At 40.1% G+C, this 20,544-nt stretch overlaps 1 protein-coding gene across 5 annotated transcripts in view; it reads left to right on the forward strand.

Annotated features, from left to right (window-relative positions):
- The window catches only part of ANKFN1 (ankyrin repeat and fibronectin type III domain containing 1), a 486,838-nt gene that overhangs the window by 298,031 nt on the left and 168,263 nt on the right, over positions 1-20,544 (forward strand). For 4 of the 5 annotated variants that reach the window (XM_070772500.1, XM_070772498.1, XM_070772499.1 and 1 more), the window contains one exon: positions 17,087-17,288. In XM_070772500.1, coding sequence (XP_070628601.1) covers positions 17,103-17,288 — 186 coding nt within the window. In that variant the 5' untranslated portion in view covers positions 17,087-17,102. The remainder of the gene's footprint in view (positions 1-17,086; positions 17,289-20,544) is intronic. The other variant, XM_070772497.1, reaches the window with a different exon arrangement.

Consider the following 20,544-nt stretch of genomic DNA (forward strand, 5'->3'; position numbering starts at 1 on the left):
CTTTGCAACCCCATGGACTGTAGACCACAAGGTTCCTCCGTCCATGGGATTTTCCAGGCAAGAGTACTAGAGTGGGTTGCCATTTCCTTCTCCAGGGGGTCTTCCTGACCCAGGGATGGAACCCGGGTCTCCTGCATTGTAGGCAGACGCTTTACCATCTGAGCCACCAGGGACGTCCCAGTGGTCCTATAATTTCCTCATAGGATTGTTATTATATTTTGTCTCAGCCTATGAAAACAAAGCCTGAGGCAGAGTCAATTGCAAATATTCTATTTGGTACTGACAGATGCAACCTGAGGGCATCAGACTTGAAGGAATAAAAGAAAATGAGCCAAAGAATGAGGGGGAACAAATACAGGTGGTTTGTAGTTGAAGTAGCCAAAACATCACAAGAAAACACATATGGCTGTTTGTTTGCTGTTGACTGCTTCCAAGAAGCCTTCAAAACAGTCCACAGGGAAGGAATGGAGAGGAAACTATCTGCTGGATGCTCCCAGTCTCCTGTCTCTCATGATCCAGCTTTCCCATATCTGGATAATGTTACCCAGTCCTTCATTGTAGCCGTGATTGAGGCTGGAGCCTCCCTCCGTGGGTCTAGTTGGGTCAGAGCTGTTGAAGCTACTGTCACAACAAGCATGATGGACCCGCCCTTCACTTGTGACAGCTGGGGGCCGTAAGAGACAGGTCGACAGCAGCGGCCACAGCTCTCTGCTTGAGCAAGCAGCCAAAGCCCAGGAAACAGGTAGTTTTGAAATAAATCTGAACAGACTCCACTCTCCGTAGGTTATTCTTGCCATTTTGGACGTGCATTGTCCAGGCTACTCTCACTCTTGCCTTACAGCTTGGCTATTCACAGGTCCAGGCCATAATATGTCAAAGAGCAGAAGTCTTTGATTTTCATTAAGTCCAGTTTATCAATTTATTTTATGGTTTGTGCTTTTTGGATCTCCTCTAAGAAATCATTATCTTATTCAAGTTCACAAAGATTTTCTCTTATGTTTCCTTCTAGAAGTTTTAGTTTTAGCTTTCAAAGTTAGGTCGATGATCTATTTCAATTTAATTTGTATATATGATATGAAGTAGGAGTTAGGTTCTTTTTTGCATATGTATATCCCATTGTGCCATCACCCATTGTTTCAAAAGAATGTTGAAAAAATAATTTTTCTCTATTGAATTATCTTGACCCTTTGTGAAAAACCAACTGACCATATATGTTGAGGCCATTTCTGGGCTCTCTATGCTGCTTCAGTCTCCTATATGTCTATCCTTATGCCTTTGTCTTTATATATACAGCAATCCTTATACCAGTACCATATCTTGATTATTGTAGCTTTATAAGTCTTGAAATAAGGTTGTGTAAGCAACTTTGTTCTCTTTTCAATGTTGTTTTGACTATTTTGGATTCTTTCCATTTTCATACAGCTTGTCAATTTCTAGAAAGAAAAACAGACTGCTAGAATTTACTTGTGAGCTCATTGAATCTATAGCTCAGTTCGGAAGAACTAGCAGCTTAACAATACTAATTCTTCTGATCTGATCATGAAGAAGGTCTACCTTTATTTATTTAGGTCTTCTTTAATTCACATATTAATGTCATGTAGTTTTAACTATAGTTTTGCATATATTTTGTTGTATTTAGTTCTAAGTAGATTTTTGTGTATTTATTAGATTGTTCTACAGAGGTTTTATGTCATCTACAAATGAAGACTGTCTTCCTTGTTTCTTTCCAATCTATGTGCCTTTATTTTTCTTATCTTACTTCACTGGCAAGGATACCTAGTAAAACAGAAAAGGTAAGAATGGACAGTCTTGCATTTTTTCTGATCCTGGAAAGAAGGAGTTGGTTTGTAATCATTAAACATAATGTTGGCTATAGGTTTTTGTAGATTCTCTTTATCAGGTAGAAGAATTTCTCTTATATTCCTAATTTTTTTTTAATTTATAAATCGTTGTTGACATTATCAAATGCTATTTTATATACATCTATAAAGATGACCATATGGCTTTTCCCCTTTATTCTGTTAGTGCAACAAATTATGGTGAATGCTATACTAGCTTGCTTTCCTGCAATAAGCCATGACTGATCATGATATTATGCTTTTTGTATACTGCTAAATCCAGTGTGGGTGTGTCTGGTAGTGAAAGTGAAGTCCAGTGCTGTAAAGAGCAATATTGCGTAGGGATCTGGAGTGTTATACCCACAAATCAAGGTAAATTGGACGTGGTCAAGTAGAAAATGGCAAGAGTGAACATCAATATTTTAGGAAACAGTGAACTAAAATGGATGGAAATGGGTGAATTGAATACAGATGACCATTATATCTACTACTGTGGGCAAGAATCTCTTTGAAGAAATAGAGTAGTCCATAATTATAGTCAACAAAAGAGGCCAAAATGCAGGAGTTGGGTGCAATCTCAAACATGAGAGAATGATTTCAGTTCATTTCCAAGGCAAATCATACAGCATCACAGTAATCCAAGTCTATGACCCAACCACTAATGCCAAAGAAACTGAAATCGAATGGTTCTAGGAAGAACCTCAAGACCTTCTAGAACTGACACCAAAAAAAAGATGTCCTTTTCATCATAGGTGATTGGAATGCAAAAGTATGAAGTCAGGAGATACCTGGAGTAACAAGCAAGTTTGACCTTAGAGTACAAACTGAAACAATACAAAATGAGTTTTGCCAAGAGAATGCACTGGCCATAGCAAACACCTCTTCCGATACAAGAGATGACTCTACACATGGACATCCCCAGATGGTCAATACTGAAATCAGATTGATTATATTCTCTGCAGCCAAAGATGGAGAAGCTCTGTGTCATTCAGCCACTCAGACATGTCCAGCTCTTTGTGACCCCATGGATTGCAGCACACCAGGCTTCCCCATCCTTCCCTATCTCCCAGAGCTTGCACAAACTCATGTACATTGAGTCTGTGATGCCATCCAACCATCTCATCCTCTGTCATCCCCTTCTCCTCCTGCCTTCAATCTTTCCCAGTAACAAGGTCTTTTCTAAGAATTCAGCTCTTCACATCAGGTGAAGGTCTATACAGTCGTCAAAAACAAGACCTGGAGCTGACTGTGACTCAGATCATGAGCTCTTTATTGTATAATTCAGGCCTAAATTGAAGAAAGTAGGGAAAACTACTAGACCATTCAGATATGACCTAAATCAAATCCCTTATAATTCTATAGTGGAGGTGACAAATAGAATTAGATCTAGTAGACAGAGTGCTAAAGAACTACGGATGGGGGTTCTTAATACTGTACAGGAGGCAGACCAAAATCATCCCAAAGAAAAAGAAATGCAAGAAGGCAAAGTGGTTATCTGAGTAGGCCTTACAAATAGCTGAGAAAAGAAGAGAAGGAACAGGCAATGGAGAAAGGAAAAGATATACCCAACTGAATGCAGAGTTCCAGAGAATGGCAAGGAGAGATAAGAAAATCTTAAGTGAACTGTGCAATGAAACAAAGGAAAACAATGGAATAGGAAAGACTAGAGATCTCTTCAAGAAAACTGAAGACATGAAGGGAATATTTCAGGCAAAGATGGGCACAGTAAAGGACAGAAACAGCAAGGACCTAACAGAAGCAGAAGAAATTAAGAAGAGGTGGCAAGAATACACAGAAGAACTGTACAAAAAAGTTCTCATGACCCAGATAACCACGATGGTGTGGTCACTCACCTAGAGCCAGACATCCTGGAGTGTGAAGTCAATCGGGCCTTCAGAAGCTTTACTATGAACAAAGCTAGTGGAGGTGATGCAATTCCAGCTGAGCTCTTTCAAATCCTAAAAGATGATGCTGTGAAAGTGCTGCACTCAATATGCCAGCAAACTTGGAAAACTCAGCAGTGGCCATAGGACTGGAAAAGGTCAGTTGTCATTCCAATCCCGAAGAAAGGCAATGCCAAAGGATGTTCAAACTACCATACAGTTGTGCTCATTTCAGATGCTAGCAAGTAATGCTCAAAATCCTTCAAGTTAGGCTTCAACAGTACATGAAGTGGGAACTTCCCAATGTACAAGCTGAATTTAGAAAAGGCAGAGGAACCAGAGTTCAAATTCCCAACACCTACCAGATCATAGAAAAAGCAATAGAATTACAGGGAAAAAAAAATCTACTTCTGCTTCATTGACTTTGCTAAACTCTTTTACTGTGATCACAACAAATTGTGGAAAATTCTTAAAAACATGGGAATACCAGACCACCTTACCTGTCTCCTAAGAAACCTGTATGCAGATCAAGAAGCAACGATTGGAACTGGACATGGAACAAAGGATTGGTTCAAAACTCGAAAAGGAGTACATCAAGACTGTATATTGTCACCCTGCTTATTTAACTTATATGCAAAGTACAATCATGTGAAGTGCCAGGCTGGATGAAACACAAGCTAGAATAAAGATTGCCAGGAGAAATATCAACAACTTCAGGTATACAGATGATACCACTCTAATGGCATAAAACGAAGAGGAACTAAAGAGCTTCTTGATGAAGGTGAAAGAGGAGAGTGAAAAAGCTGGCTTAAAGCTCAACACTCAAAAAACTAAGATCATGGCACCCAGTTTCATCACTTCATGACAAATAGATGGGGAAAAGTGGAAACAGTGATAGATTTTATTTGTCTGGGGTGGGATCCAAAATCACCATGGATGATGACTTCAGCCATGAAATTAAAAGACACTTGCTACAACATCTTTATTTCAAGTTAAACCTGCAAGAGGACAGCTTCATTGAACTCTTTGCTATGCAACATGAGGACTTCACTAAAGAAGACCTGATGGAATCGAAGGCCCAGAGAAAGGACAGAGAGACAAGAGGAGGAAGTAACTGAAGAGAGTCACAGTGCAGCAAATGGCAAGGGGATTTTCTTTATTTGAGGAGCAGTGTTCGTGTTTGTGGCACAGGAGCTGAATATAGAACAGTACACGAAAGTTGCAGCAGCTATTTGGAACGCAATCCAGAGCTACCATGTCATCTATGATAAGAAAAAAACCAAACAATAGCTACTGCCAAACATCACTGGGTTGTTTTTTCAAGAGTGTATATAGAAATGAATCCAACAAAGAACCAGAGCCTGTGCCAGCAGGGTCAAGAGTGAGTGAAGCTGCAGCTTGCCCTCCATCTCCTTTGGCTGGCAATCCATCACCTCTACCGTCTCCACCCCCTCTTCCTTCTCCAGGCAGTAACTCCTCTTGCCTGGTTACTCACTGCCAGCCCCTGGATGCCATCTTTTGTACTGTTCTACCGTACTTTTCAATGTTCTGTACTGTAAGATATATAGTGCTTTATTTTTTTATTTTTTAATATATGTTTGTGTATAGGTATTATAAACCTATTACAGTACAGTACTATACAGTTGGTTGTGTTAGTTGGGTACCTAACTTTGTTAGACCTACCAACAAACTGGATTAACAAATGTGCTCTTAGAACGTAACTCATTCATATGTAGGGGACCCACATGTATGTAAAATAGATAAATAACAAGGACCAATTGTATAGTACAGGGAACTATATTCATTATCTTATAATAACTTATAATAGAAACCCTGAATAAAGAAAATATATAATCTTATATTCAACTGAATCACTTTGCTGCACATTAGAAACTAACATGACACTGTAAATCAACTATAGTTCCATTAAAAATTAAAATTAGTAAAGAAACCCTACCATTAAAAAATTGGCCCTCAAAATAAAAAAGAATCAAAGTTAAAAAAAAAAAAAAAAAGAGTGAATGATAATGATTCCTTCCATTTTTATGAAATTTTGGAAAATGGAACCAACAGAAGTAGACCAGTAATTGCCTGGGAACAGTGGACCTAAAATAAATATATATTCAGAAAATATTTATGGAACATCTATTTATTTCAAGCATTCTGTTAAACTATTGGTATGTGTGCTGCTGCTGCTAAGTCTCGGCAGTCGTGTCTGACTCTGTGCGACCCCATAGACGGCAGCCCAGCAGGCTCCTCTGTCCCTGAGATTCTCCAGGCAAGAACACTGGAGTGGGTTGCCATTTCCTTCTCTAATGCAGAAAAGTGAAAAGTGAAAGTGAAGTCGCTCAGTCGTGTCTGACTCTTAGCGACCCCATGGACTGCAACCCACCAGGCTCCTCCGTCCATGGGATTCTCCAGCCAAGAGTACTGGAGTGGGGTGCCATTGCCTTCTCCAAGGTATGTGTTACTTCACTTAAAACTTTAATACCCCTTTAGACATGACTATTAAAATTGAGATGGTAACACCGTTAAAATGAGGAAATCGAAGCTAATATTTTGCTAAATATCATCCAGTTAATAAGTTGAAAAGCCAAAACCTGAAAGTAGATCAGACTTATATCAAAGTCCTTACTTTCGATTCTGTACTAAAACCACATCCTTCTGGCCTCTATGATTTTCTGATGAAAAGTCAGCTCTAATTCATTTTGAGGATTCCTTGTACATAAGGAGTTATTTCTTGCTTGTTTTCAAGATTTTCTCTTTGTCTTTAGCTTTTGAAAGTTTAATTATGATGTATCTAGGTGTGATTCTCTTTAACTCTATCCAACTTGGTGTTCACTAAATTCTTGGGTGTTTTTCATCAGTTTGAGGAAGCTTTTGGCCATTATTTTTTCAATATTCTTTCTCCTTCTGAAACTCCTATTAAATGTATGTTGGTATACTTGATGATGTTACAAAGATCTCCAAAACAATTTTTCTTCATTATTTTTTCCTTTTTGCTCCTAAAACTGATTTCAATTGACCTGTCTTTGAGTTGGCTGATTCTTTATTCTGCCTTTTCCAATCTGATGTTGAGTCCCTCTCATCAATTTTTCCTTTCAGTTATTGTGCTTTTCTTTTTGTTAGTTTTATGGGGTTTTGCTGCTGTTGGTTCTGTTTATCTTTGGCTGCACTGGGTCTCCACTCCTGCACACAGCCTTTCTCTAGTTGCCGTGAGAGAGTGGGGTCTACTCTTTGTTGTGGTGTATGAGCTTCTCATTGCAGTGTCTCCTCTCGCTGGGGAGCACGGCTTCCAGGCATGTGAGCTTCCGAAGTTGCAGTACTTGGGCTCAGTAGTTGTAGCGCAGAGGCTTATCATCCCCTGCCCTGTGGAATCTTCCCAAATCAGGGATCAAACATGTGTCTCTGTATCAGCAGGTGGATTCTTAACCACTGGATCACCAGTGAAGTCCCAATTATTGTACTTTTCAACTCCAGAATTTCTGTTTGGTTCTGGCTTTGCTTAATAAATTCTACCTTTTATTGATATTTTTTATACGGCGAGACATCCATTCTCTTGATTTCCTTTATTTCTTTAGACATACATTCCTTTAGTTCCTTGAACATATTTAAGATATCCAATTTAAGTCTTTGTCTAACAAGTCCAACATTTAGACTTCTTCAAGGGCAATATTAACATATTGCTTTATTTTCTGTGAATGGAAAATAGCTTTGGTATATTTAATACTTTTTTCTGTTGAAAACTAGGCATCTTAAACAATATAATGTGGCAACTCTAGATATCAGATTGTCCCCTAACTGAACTTGTAAAGTCCAGAACTAAATCTGTAAAGTCTGTATTTTCATCATATGTGGCCTCTGAAGTCTTTGTTTGGTTAACTTTTTTGTTTCTCAGTCGCTCAGCCATGTCCAATTCTTTACGATCCCATGAAGTGCAGAATGCCAGGCTTCCCAGTCCTTCACTATCTTCCAGAGCTTGCTCAGCTCATGTCCATGGAGCTGGTGATGCCATCCAACCATCTCATCCTCTGTTGTCCGCTTCTCTTCCCACCTTCAATCTTTCCCAGCATCAGCGTCTTTTCTAATGAATTGGCTCTACACATCAGGTGACCAAATTATTGGAGCTTCAGCTCCAGCATCAATCCTTCCAATAAATATTCAGGATTTATTTCCTTTAGGATTGACTGGTTTGACGTCCTTGCAGTCCAAGGGACTCTCAAGAGTCATCTCCAACACCACAATTCAAAAGTATCAATTCTTCAGTGCCCAGCCTTCTTTATGGTCCAACTCTCACATCCATACATGACTACTAGAAAAACCATAGCTTTGACTATACGGATCTTTGTTGGTAAAGTAATGTCTCTACTTTTTAACATGCTGTCTAGGTTTGTCATAGCTTTTCTTCCAAGGAGCAAGCATCTTTTGATTTCATGACTGCAGTCACCATCTGCAGTGATTTTGGAGCCCAAGAAAAAGTGGTCAGCTAATGATCAAATAAAATTTTCATTAAAGGGCTAGAACCAATCTTGGCAGAGTGGCTCTATGTGTATGTTGGGGCACACCTTCAATACTCATCAGGCAGTTGGCAGCTCTGTGGTAGCCTTCATTCTCACTGGCACAGTGGTGAAGAATCTGCCTGTCAATGCACGAGACGCAAGAGATGTGAGTTTAATCCCTGGGTGAGGAAGAGCACCTGGAGTAAGAAATGGCAACCCAGTCCAGTATTCTTTCCTAGAAAATTTCATGAACAAAGGAGCCTGGTGGGCTACAGTCCATGGGGTCTCAAAGAGTCAGACACAACTGAGTAGTTAGGCACACACAACACTTAGCCTTCACATCCTGCTGGCACAGACCTCAAACTCAGACAGAGATGAGAGCTTAGGACCTTCTCAGGTATTTTACGAGAATCCTCTCATCTGGGAATGCCTGTGATCTGCTACATCCCCAGGAATGGGTCAGAACTCTTCAAAGTCTTCTTTGAACATCTAATTCTCCAACATTTTATTTTAAGCTTTCTGGTTATCTACTGTTTGTTACCACTCTTATCCGCCACCTCAGACAGCTATAATATTAAGTCACCACGGGTATTTGTTTTCAAACACATGCCCCAGAGGAAAAGTTATTTGCACCTGGTGAGCTCTGAGTTAGATCAAATTTTAAAAAGCCTTGTGAGTGAATTCTTTCAGGGAACCACCAGACATGTCAAAAAATGACAGTTCTCTCAAGATGGGTTTTATCTCTATCACCATTCTGCACCATCCGTTGGCTACCAGACTACTGTTTAGTCTTCAAGGCTACCGCTGAGTTGATAGGAGTGAAGCATGTTTTAAAATGCCACAAAGCGCACTATTCCTAGCAAATTCAGTTACTTTTCTTGAATAAACACTTCCTGCATTGATGCAAAACTTTGGTTAATTTCCTGGGTTTTGAAAAATTAATTCAGACAATTTTTGCTAAGAAGAGGATCTTCAGCGGTCCTAATTTTGTCCCACTGTCATACTTTTCTTTTGCTTTTAATATCTCTGTAAAATGTTTAATTAGGTATACCACTTGTAAATGGCAATTTAAAAATCTCAATTGGAGAATTTTATCTTTTATTAGGAAAAGTAAACCATTTGAATGTATTGTGCTCACTAATAATATATTCAGTCTTAACCTTACTCCTTCATTTTACATTTCATTTATTATATTTTCTACTTTTATTTCTTTTTATTTTTCAAGTATTTTTAGACTTATTTTCATTCCCCCCTTCCCCCTAATAGTTTGAAGCTCTACTTACTATTTCTGTTTTACCATAAGTTACCATAAACATACAGATTAAAATATATAAATGTATTTTTATCACAATAAAGGCTAAGTAGTACATGGAGAAGGCAATGGCACCCCACTCCAGTACTCTTGCCTGGAAAATCCATGGACGGAGGAGCCTGGTAGGCTGCCATCCATGGGGTCGATAAGAGTCGGACACGACTGCGTGACTTCACTTTCACTTCTCACTTTCATGCATTGGAGAAGGAAACGGCAACCCACTCCAGTGTTCTTGTCTGGAGAATCCCAGGGACGGGGGAGCCTGGTGGGCTGCTGTCTCTGGGGTCGCACAGAGTCGGACACGACTGAAACGACTTAGCAGCAGCAGCAGTATAAGTACATAAAATCAGATTTCAAGACAATGTTTAAAACAAAGAAAACTAAATTATTACAGTGTGCTTTGGTGTTTCTACCTTGGGAAAAAGACTTGAAGTAACTTTAATAATTGCTGCTATTTATTGAGTGAGTATTATGCACCAAACAGGATGCTAACCTTTCAGTTGTGAATTTATTTAATCTTCACAACTCTGTAATAAATCTTTTTATACATAATTAGACTAGCTCAGAGAATTTTGTCAAAGTGTCCAAAGTTACATCAATTACAGATAACAATATCATGGTTCAAGCTTGGCTCTGCCAAATTCCAGAGCCAAAGTTACTGTGCTTCTCAAATGCTTGCCCCTTTCCATTTAAGAGCACATTTAGTTGGGAGGGGGGCGGTGGTGGTGTACATGTTTATGAGAACAGATAATAGAAAGTTGTCCTTCTAAGTATCTCTCATCAGACAAAATTCTATGTATAAAGGAGAAAAAGAAAATAGGATGGGTGAAATCTAGAAACATGGAAACATGCTAAAGGATGGCCTGGAAGGAAGGGACAGCTAGGATGGTATGAGAAGGAAGTCAAAGAAAGAGAAGAAGCCAGTCTCTTCTGAGTGAAGGGAACAGATGGGAAATGAGCAAAGACAAAAGAGGCCACGTGGGTAGGTGTCATCAGTTAGAGGCCAAGCCACTAGAATTTGATCAATCGACAAGAATGTATTTACTGGACTCCTGGGCACTGAGAGATACTAAAGAATGTATGCTCATTTGGGGAATGATAATGATGAGGACAAGACAGATGGCTCGAACTGGGGCAGTAATGCTGAAGGAAATGACTAGAGGCAAGAGGAGGCAGAAATAAATAAGACAATCCCCATGTGAGCTAGCTTGCACATCAGATATCTGACATTTCTGTGAGAATGGTAAGATATAGAGGAAATGCTATAGTTGCTATTGAATTATAGGTAAAAGATTTGTGGACAGAAGGAGAAAGGTGCCATATCACCTGCCCTTTCCATTTCTGCTTTTGTGTAAATTAAAAGATTATTGAAGATGAATGAAAATGCACCCCCAGGTACATACATTACTACAGACAATGCTTTACATCCTCTTTCTAAATGTAAATATGGCCATTTAGCTAAGACTAGGTAGGGCCTGATGAAAACTATTAATATCAAATAAGTCTAGTCTCCTCAGTAGGCACTAAGAAGTCTTTGTGTTGAAGAAAATTACAAGCAAGATTTAATAGGTGCCTAAAGACGTTCAACAATGTAATGAAGAAGGATCTCCACTCATTAAATTGCAAATAAATCAAGGTTAGTTGGTACTAGTGGAAATGGAACCCAATTCAGAGGCATGAGCAGAAATAAGCTTTCTGGGTCGACCCTTACTATATAATATATAATAGATTCTCAGATGTGCATTTATTTTCTCCAAAGTATCTACTGAATATATTCTACAACAAAAATGATAGCTGCCAGGAGTCTTCTTATATTCTAAGCTCTTTACATTCATTATTTCATCAAATCCCCACAACCATAATACATAGTTGTTGTTACTGTCCCTATTTTATAAATGAGGAAAATGAGATTCAGACACATTAAAACAACTGACTCAATATCACATAGTCAGTAGGTAGAAGAGGAACAATTCACATCTTCAGTTCAGTTCAGTAGCTCAGTCATGTCCGACTCTTTGCAGCCCCATGGACTGCAGCACACCAGGCCTCCCTGTCCTTCACCATCTCCTGGAGCTTGCTCAAACTCATGTCCATCAAGTCAGTGATACCATCCAACCATCCCATCCTCTGTCGTCCCCTTCTCCTGCCTTCAATCTTTCCCAGCATCAGGGTCTTTTCCAAGGAGTCAGTTCTTCACATCGGGTGGCCAAAGTATCGGAGCTTCAGCTTCAGCATCAGTCCTTCCAATGAATATTCAGGACTGATTTCCTTTAGGATGGACTGGTTTGATCTCCTTGCAGCCCAGGGGACTCTCAAGAGTCTTTTCCAATACCACAGTTTAAAAGCATCAATTTTTCGGTGCTCAGCTTTCATTATAGTCCATCTCTAACATCCATACATGACTACTGGAAAAACCATAGCTTTGACTGTATGGACCTTTGTCACCAAAGTAATGTCTCTGCTTTATAATATGCTGTCTAGGTCAGTTATAACTTTTCTTCCAAGAAGCAAGCATCTTTTAATTTCATGGCTGCAGACACAATCTGCAGTGATTTTTGGAGCCCAAGAAAATAAAGTCTGTCACTGTTTCCATTGTTTCCCCATCTATTTGCCATGAAGTGATGGGACGGGATGCCATGATCTTTGTTTTTTGAATGCTGAGTTTTAAGCCAACTTTTTCACTCTCCTCTTTCACTTTCATTAATCTGTGTTATATTTCTTTTGCCCTGAGACAGGCACCTTTTAAGTAGTGGGGAGATAAAAATTAATACTTGGCAGTCTTTGTTCTTATGAAACATATAGACAAGCTGGGAGAAAGAATGCCAAACAAACAGTTGGGGTGGGATAAAATATTTACTGTAACAGGCATATACTGAGTGAATGAGTAAAGAAACACACACATTTGCCTGGAGGTGTCAGAAACTACTTGAGCCTACACTTTAAGGATCAGCAATTGTTTTCCCAGGGGATGAAGGCACAGATGGAATTTTAATACATACAACCAGTGCATACAATGACCCAGAGGTAGGAAAGAGTTTGAACTATTTAGGAAACTCTAAGGCGGTCAGAAAGACTGAAACATAAAAAGTAGAAGTACAATATCAGATGAAGCTGGAGAGGCAAGCACTTGTTTGTCAGGCTGAAGAAGGTAGGTAATATCTGTAGGAACTGGAGAATCATTGAACTCTATCCTATGAAGAGTTTGATCAATAAAAGAGATTTTACAAGATATTATTTCAGAGTTCATAGGCTAAAAAAAATTCAAAAACTGGAGATGTCCAGGTCACAGCTAAATGGTAGCAATACAAATAGAAGACACTATTAGAAATTTGAGGGCAGGTGGTAGGGAAGGCAGCAGCATGTTCCAGAGACCTGGGTGCAATGCACCAGAGGTTGCACCAGGATAGAGGCACTTGGCACATCACTAACTGCCTTAGCCAGCTATGCCATTCTTGCATTTGTTCACCTAATACATATATGCTAGGCAACCATAGCCTTGGCAACATTAGTATTTCAATAGCAATACTGACATAATGGTGGATGGTTTTTGAAATCCATGGCTGACCTCCTGAAAATTGACATCAGGTATGAGTGGTAACCCACTGCAGTACTCTTGCCTGGAAAATCCCATGGACGGAGGAGCCTAGTAGGCTGCAATCCATGGGGTCGAGAAGAGTCGGACACGACTGAGCGACTTCACTTTCACTTATTGGAGAAGGAAATGGCAACCCACTCCAGTGTTCTTGCCTGGAGAATCCCAGGGACAGCAGAGCCTGATGGGCTGCCATCTATGGGGTCGTACAGAGTCGGACACGACTGAAGCGACTTAGCAGCAGCAGAAGCATGATGTTGGTGAATTGCTTCTTAAATTGAAGAAAGTAAGGAAAATCACTAGGCCATTCAGGTATGACCTAAATCAAATCCCTTATGATTATGCAGTGGAAGTGAGAAATAGATTTAAGGGACTAGATCTGATAGATAGAGTGCCTGATGAACTATGGAATGAGGTTCGTGACATTGTACAGGAGACAGGGATCAAGACCATCCCCGTGGAAGAGAAATGCAAAAAAGCAAAATGGCTGTCTGAGGAGGCCTTACAAATAGCTGTGAAAAGAAGAGAAGTGAAAAGCAAAGGGGAAAAGGGAAGATATAAGCATCTGAATGCAGAATTCCAAAGAATAGCAAGGAGAGATAAGAAAGTCTTCCTCAGCTATCAATGCAAAGAAATAGAGGAAAACAATAGAATGGGAAAGACTAGAGATCTCTTCAAGAAAATGAGAGAAACCAAGGGAACATTTCATGCAAAGATGGGCTCAATAAAGGACAGAAATGGTATGGACCTAACAAAAGCAGAAGATATTAAGAAGAGGTGGCAAGAATACACAGAAAGTGAAAAGTGAAGTCACTCAGTCATGTCTGACTCTATGCGACCCCATGGACTGTAGCCCACCAGGCTCCTCCGTCCATGGGATTCTCCAGGCAAGACTACTGGAGTGGGTTGCCATTCCTTCTCCAGGGGACCTTCCCGACCCAGGGATCGAACCCAGGTCTCCCGCATTGCAGGCAGACCCTTTTAACCTCTGAGCCACAAGGGAAGCCCCAAGAATACACAGAACTGTACAAAAAAGATCTTCACAATCCACATAATCACAATGGTGTGATCACTCACCTAGAGCCAGACATCCTGGAATGTGAAGTTAAGTGGGCCTTAGAAAGTATCACTATAAACAAAGCTAGTGGAGGTGATGGAATTCTAGTTGAGCTATTTCAAATTCTGAAAGATGATGCTGTGAAAGTGTTGCACTCAATATGCCAGCAAATTTGGAAAACTCAGCACTGGCTACAGGACTGAAAAAGGTCAGTTTTCATTCCAATCCCAAAGAAAGGAAATGCCAAAGAATGCTCAAACTACTGCACGATTGCACTCATCTCACACGCTAGTAAAGTAATGCTCAAAATTCTCCAAGCCAGGCTTCAGCAATACATGAACCGTGAACTTCCTGATGTTCAAGCTGGTTTTAGAAAAGGCAGAGGAACCAGAGATCAAATTGCCAACATCTGCTGGATCATGGAAAAAGCAAGAGAGTTCCAGAAAAACATCTATTTCTGCTTTATTGACTATGCCAAAGCCTTTGACTGTGTGGATCACAATAAACTGTGGAAAATTCTGAAAGAGATGGGAATATCGGACCACCTGACCTGCCTCTTGAGAAACCTGTATGCAGGTCAGGAAGCAACAGTTAGAACTGGACATGGAACAACAGACTGGGTCCAAATAGGAAAAGGAGTACGTCAAGGCTGTATATTGTCACCCTGCTTATTTAACTTATATGCAGAGTACATCATGAGAAATGCTGGGCTGGAAGAAGCACAAGCTGGAATCAAGATTGCCAGGAGAAATATCAATAACCTCAGATATGCAGATGACACCACCCTAATGGCAGAAAGTGAAAAGAAACTAAAAAGCCTCTTGATGAAAGTGGAAGAGGAGAGTGAAAAAGTTGGCTTAAAGCTCAACATTCAGAAAATGAAAATCATGGCATCTGGTCCCATCACTTCATGGGAAATAGATGAGGAAACAGTGGAAACAGTGTCAGACTTTATTTTTCTGGGTTCCAAAATCACTGCAGATGGTGACTACAGCCATGAAATTAAAAGAGGCCTACTCCTTGGAAGGAAAGTTATGACCAACCTAGATAGCATATTGAAAAACAGAGACATTACTTTGCTAACAAAGGCCCATCTAGTCAAGGCTATGGTTTTTCCAGTGGTTATGTATGGATGTGAGAGTTGGACTGTGAAGAAAGCTGAGTGCTGAAAAATTGATGCTTTTGAACTGTGGTGTTGGAGAAGACTCTTGAGAGTCCCTTGGACTGCAAGGAGATCCAACCAGTCCATTCTAAAGGAGATCAGTCCTGGGTGTTCACTGAAGGACTGATGTTGAAGCTGAAACTCCAATACTTTGTCCACCTCATGCGAAGAGTTGACTCATTGGAAAAGACCCCGATGCTGGGAGGGATTGGGGGCAGGAGGAGAAGGGGACGACAGAGGATGAGATGGCTGGATGGCATCACCCACTCAATGGACATGAGTTTGCGTAAACTCTGGGAGTTGGTGATGGACAGGGAGGCCTGGCGTGCTGCAGTTCATGGGGTTGCAGAGAGTCAGACATGACTGAGTGAATGAACTGAACTGAACTGATGATGTTGGTGAGGATCTGTTTATAGATATGTGGAATAGTAGTCTAATACTACTTGGAGAATGCCAGCAGTAAGTATCCTGGAGGACTCTATCTGGAGTATCTGGGGTGACTAGGGATGAGCCTTTGGGTGTATTTGTTCAGTCACTAAGTTGTGTCCGACTCTTTGTGACCCCATGGACTGCAGCATGCCAGGCATCCCTGTCCTTCACTATCTCCCGGAGTTTGCTCAAATTCATGTCAGTGATGCCATCCAACCATCTCATCCTCTGTCGTCCCCTTCTCCTCCTGCCCTTCTTCTCTCAGCATCAGGGTCTTCTCCAATGAGTCAGCTTTTCGCATTAGGTGGCCAAAGTATTGTAGCTTCAGCTTCAGCAACAATCCTTCCAATGAATATTCAAGGTTGATTATCTTTAGGAGTGACTGGTTTGATCTCCTTGCACTCCAAGGGACTCTCAAGTCTTCTCTAGTACCACAATTCAAAAGCATCAATTCTCAGCCTTCTTTATGGTCCAACACTCACATGCATGCATGACGACTGAAAAAAAGCATAAATTTGACTAGATGGACATTTGTCAGCAGAATGATGTCTCTGCTTTTTAATATGCTGTCTAGGTTTGTCATAGCTTTTCTTCCAAGGAGCAAGCATCTTTTAATTTCATGGCTGCGGTCGCCATCCGCAGTGATTTTGGAGCCCCCCAAAATAAAATCTACCACCGTTTCCAATTGTTCCCCATCAATTTGCTAAGAAGTGATGACACTGGATGCCATGATCTTAGTTTTTTGAGCCTATGGGTACATGAGTACAAATTCCCCAAAAGTCTGGGCATTAGAGTAGTTCAATGAATCTCAGATAACAGGCACAGTTTAACACCTTGAGAGAAGAAGATCTTCAGGAAAAAACCACACTCTCTTATACACCCAACAGAAGATAGCATGTAAAGTATAAGTGGCAAAATTCCAATTATATAAAGCCAAGAAGAATTGAACAGACACCCTGGCTTAGAGAATTCAGATATTACCTCCCAGTGGGACAGAGATCGAAAGATTTTGAGTAGAGGCTCAAATCATACATATGTTTGTATGTGAATGTATTTGTTTATATAGTAAATGGATGTTGTCATTTCATTCTTGTCACCAATTAGCTGTATGGCCATAAACAAGCTGTTTCCCTTCCCGGGGTTACAGCTTTCTCATCTATAAGGTGAAAAAGCTGGATCTGATGATCTCTAAGTTCCCTTCAAGCTATAATATTTTATTAAGATTCCAGATGGTTACTGGAGATGATAAAATTCATTGTCAACTTATAATTACACTATGTAAATTATTATAACATTTGATTTTTCTCCTCCTAGGAATTGTTGTGTGAAGATGACCCAACAAATGCAGAATTTACATCTTTCTCAGTCAAAAAAACACAGCACCCCTTCGTCTCCCAATGCTGCCAAACGCCTGTACCGGAACCTCTCAGAGAAACTGAAAGGCAGCCACTCTTCATTTGATGAGGCCTATTTTAGGACAAGAACTGACCGGCTGAGTCTCAGAAAGACTTCGGTGGTAATAAAACTCTTTTTATTCCCATCTTGGTTTGATTTGTGCAGTTGTGTTTGGATTTAAGAAGATTTTAAGATGATCCTCATTAACTTCTGAACCTGATGTTTGCAAGTTTATAAATGTTGAGAGTCAAGTAAGGCAGGAACTGCACATATATATCTTAGCCAAAGTTGGACTGACTGGGAGATTTTCCCTTTCTTTTTCTTAATTTCTTTTCCTTTATTTCCCCTTAGTTTTTCTTTCTCTAATAAACCGAAGAACTCCCAAAAGAGCAATTTGACAAATAGAGAGTTTGAGATCAGACAGGCTTTCTTGGGAGATCCAGTGTTCATTCAAATACTGAATAAACAATGAACGATATTCTATTTACTTACTTATAATGTATACCCTATATGCTTTCCAAAGGCTTTCAAGACAAAATCCAGGCAAAAAAAAAATGCAAATATATTATATAATGGTAATAAATGGATCAATGATAATAATGGGGGACAGCAAAGGAGTAGGAGAGGGACAAAGGAAGGAAGAAAAAAAAACTAGAAAAAGAAAATAGTGAGGTTAGAAAGAGAAATAGATACACTAAAAACCTAGGCAAATACAGTACCTGAAATTTATCATTACGTTTATCTCTGAGTTCCCAGTCGGTCAAAGAAGAAAGGGAAGGACAGTTGGTAAAAGCATTCCATTAGCTAATAATTGAAAGTATAGCAAATGATACCTTCCTGTTGTAAGTCCTCTGGCCTCTATAAGATACAGTGAATGGAAATGGCAACCCATTCCAGTGTTCTTGCCTGGAGAATCCCAGGGATGGGGGAGCCTGGTGGGCTGCCATCTATGGGGTCACACAGAGTCGGACACGACTGAAGCGACTTAGCAGCAGCAGCAGAATTATGTAATGGAGAATAAAGAGTAGTACTGGGGATGTTATAGACATTCTCATATGGGAGGTTCTTATATTGCCCCTCGGTAAAAGCTGAGAGCATAACATTAACATGATCAGGAAGGATGTCTGTGCAGGGGTTTATTTCACCATTTGTTTGAGCTTAAAACAGAAAAAAGCCCTAGCCTTCCCAGATAGAAGCATACTGGAGTTCACCAAAAAAAGCATGGAGAAGGAAATGACTTAAGAGTGAGACAAACACGATGGCATATGAGAAATTAGACATACTAAGAATCACAAACAAATACACAACTGTGTTGTTTGGAGAGGGAAGCATATTAACTTTGCACTTTGGTTTCTAATTTTTCTCATTTCAAACACATCTTCTAGAAGAACTTGGTTAAGCTATGGCCTAAGCATCAGAGGCTCTTCAGCTTTAGCAAATTGTCGACAAAACACTTTTCCAGTCAGCAGACTGCCATGTGGCAAAGAGAACTGCATACCAAATAGCTCCACCCCTTGGGTCCCCATTGTCAAAACAAGTATTTTATCATAACTCTGTGTTTTCCTCAAATTTCATTCATGTGTTATGCACTCAGTTAAGCTGACCTACAGCCTTTGAAGGAAAAAATAGATTTTTGATGAGACTAAAAATAAAACCTGCCAACCTTAGTATTTGGTTACTAAAGGTTTAATCAGACAACCCATACGCTAGGTCAGGACCGCTGGTATTTCAACATGTTTAACCACCAGGCAATTCCTGGAGAAGATACCAGATAAATGTATGGATAGTATATGTGTTGCTCTTCTTCCATGAGCTATAAAAAAATGTATTTGAGAGAATTCTAAAGGTTTTCTCCTTTGTTTACTATTAATATTCTGAAAGAAACTTTCAAAGGAAATATATTGTCTCTAGCTATTTTTTTTCTATAGGTGATCTGTATCCTATGAATATTGAAATTTTGGCCCTCTCAGGCAGCAAAGCAGTTTGTTACCTAATCCACTGAAACCTTCCCTGAACACTACCTCTTGATTCCCTCATCTGAGGTTTCAGAAATGCGAGGTATTCAGTGACTGTGACTCCAGGTTGAGAAAGCGCAGAGGTTAGTACAAAGGAGTTAGGGAGTCAGTCTGCAGGCCGTGTGGACCTAGTAGAAATGTGTAAATAGCGAAGGGACATGTAGCATTGTACATTTTAGAAAGATTACCCTTGTATGGAGTAGTGATGGAGGAGTCTCAGACAAGAAACAGGTAGGTCATTGCCATAATCTGGGAACAGTCTGAGCAACAGTCCAGACATGGGGATGGAAGAGGAGGGGCTAACAGAGAAAGGTCATGTACCCTCAATCGCAAGCTAGTCATAATGTAAGTTACCCGTGCTATGTTATCTATGCCAGCATTCTCCATACTATGTTTTGTAGAACATTATTCCAAGACAGTTAAAACAAACACAATGAAAAATATGTTCTGTGGAAACAATTATTTGAAACAGGTCATATTTCTCACCTATGAGAGGATCATAATTGCATATTAAAATTAGTAAAGGCCTTGGGACTTCCCTAGTAGCTCAGGGGCAAAGAATCTGCCTGCCAATACACAAGACACAGGTTCTATCCCTGATCCGGGAAGATGCTACTTGCCACAGAGCAACTAAGTCCATGCACCATAGCTATTGAGCCCCTGCTCTAGAGCCAGCGGGCCTCAACTGCTGAGCCCACAAGCCACAGTTCCTGAAGTCCATGCGCCCTAGAGCCCGTGCTCCACAAGAGAAGCCTCTGCAATGAGAAGCTTATGCACCACAGCTAGAGAGGAGCCCCCACAGCAGCACAGCTAGAAAAAGCCCATGCAGCAACAAGGACCCAGCACAGCCAAAAATAAAATAAAAGTAGTTTTTAAAAGATGTTAAAACATGATAGTATACAGAAAATTATGTTCAGTCCAGTTCAGTCGCTCAGTCATGTCCGATTCTTTGCAACCCCATGGACTGCAGCACGCCAGGCCTCCCTGTCCATCACCAACTCCCAAAGCTTACTCAAACTCATGTCCATGGAGTTGGTGATGCCATCCAACCATCTCATCCTCCATCGTCCCCTTCTCCTCCTGCCTTCAATCTTTCCCAACGTCAGGGTCTTTTCCAGTGAGTCAGTTCTTCACATCAGGTGTCCAAAGTATAAAATAAAATTATTTTTTAAAAGATGTTAAAAATAATAATAATATACAGAAAATTATGTAATGTAATTAATTTTAAAAAATTAGCAAAGACTTTGAGAGGTCTTACAGTAAAATAATGCAATAACTTGATGTAATCTAATATTGACCAGATTCATTTGACCACATGTTACTTTCTTCATAGAACACCTCATAATGGCCTCCTGAACAGTA

Source organism: Bos indicus, chromosome 19 (genome assembly GCF_029378745.1).
Source record: "Bos indicus isolate NIAB-ARS_2022 breed Sahiwal x Tharparkar chromosome 19, NIAB-ARS_B.indTharparkar_mat_pri_1.0, whole genome shotgun sequence".
Classification (NCBI taxonomy): Eukaryota; Metazoa; Chordata; class Mammalia; order Artiodactyla; family Bovidae; genus Bos; species Bos indicus.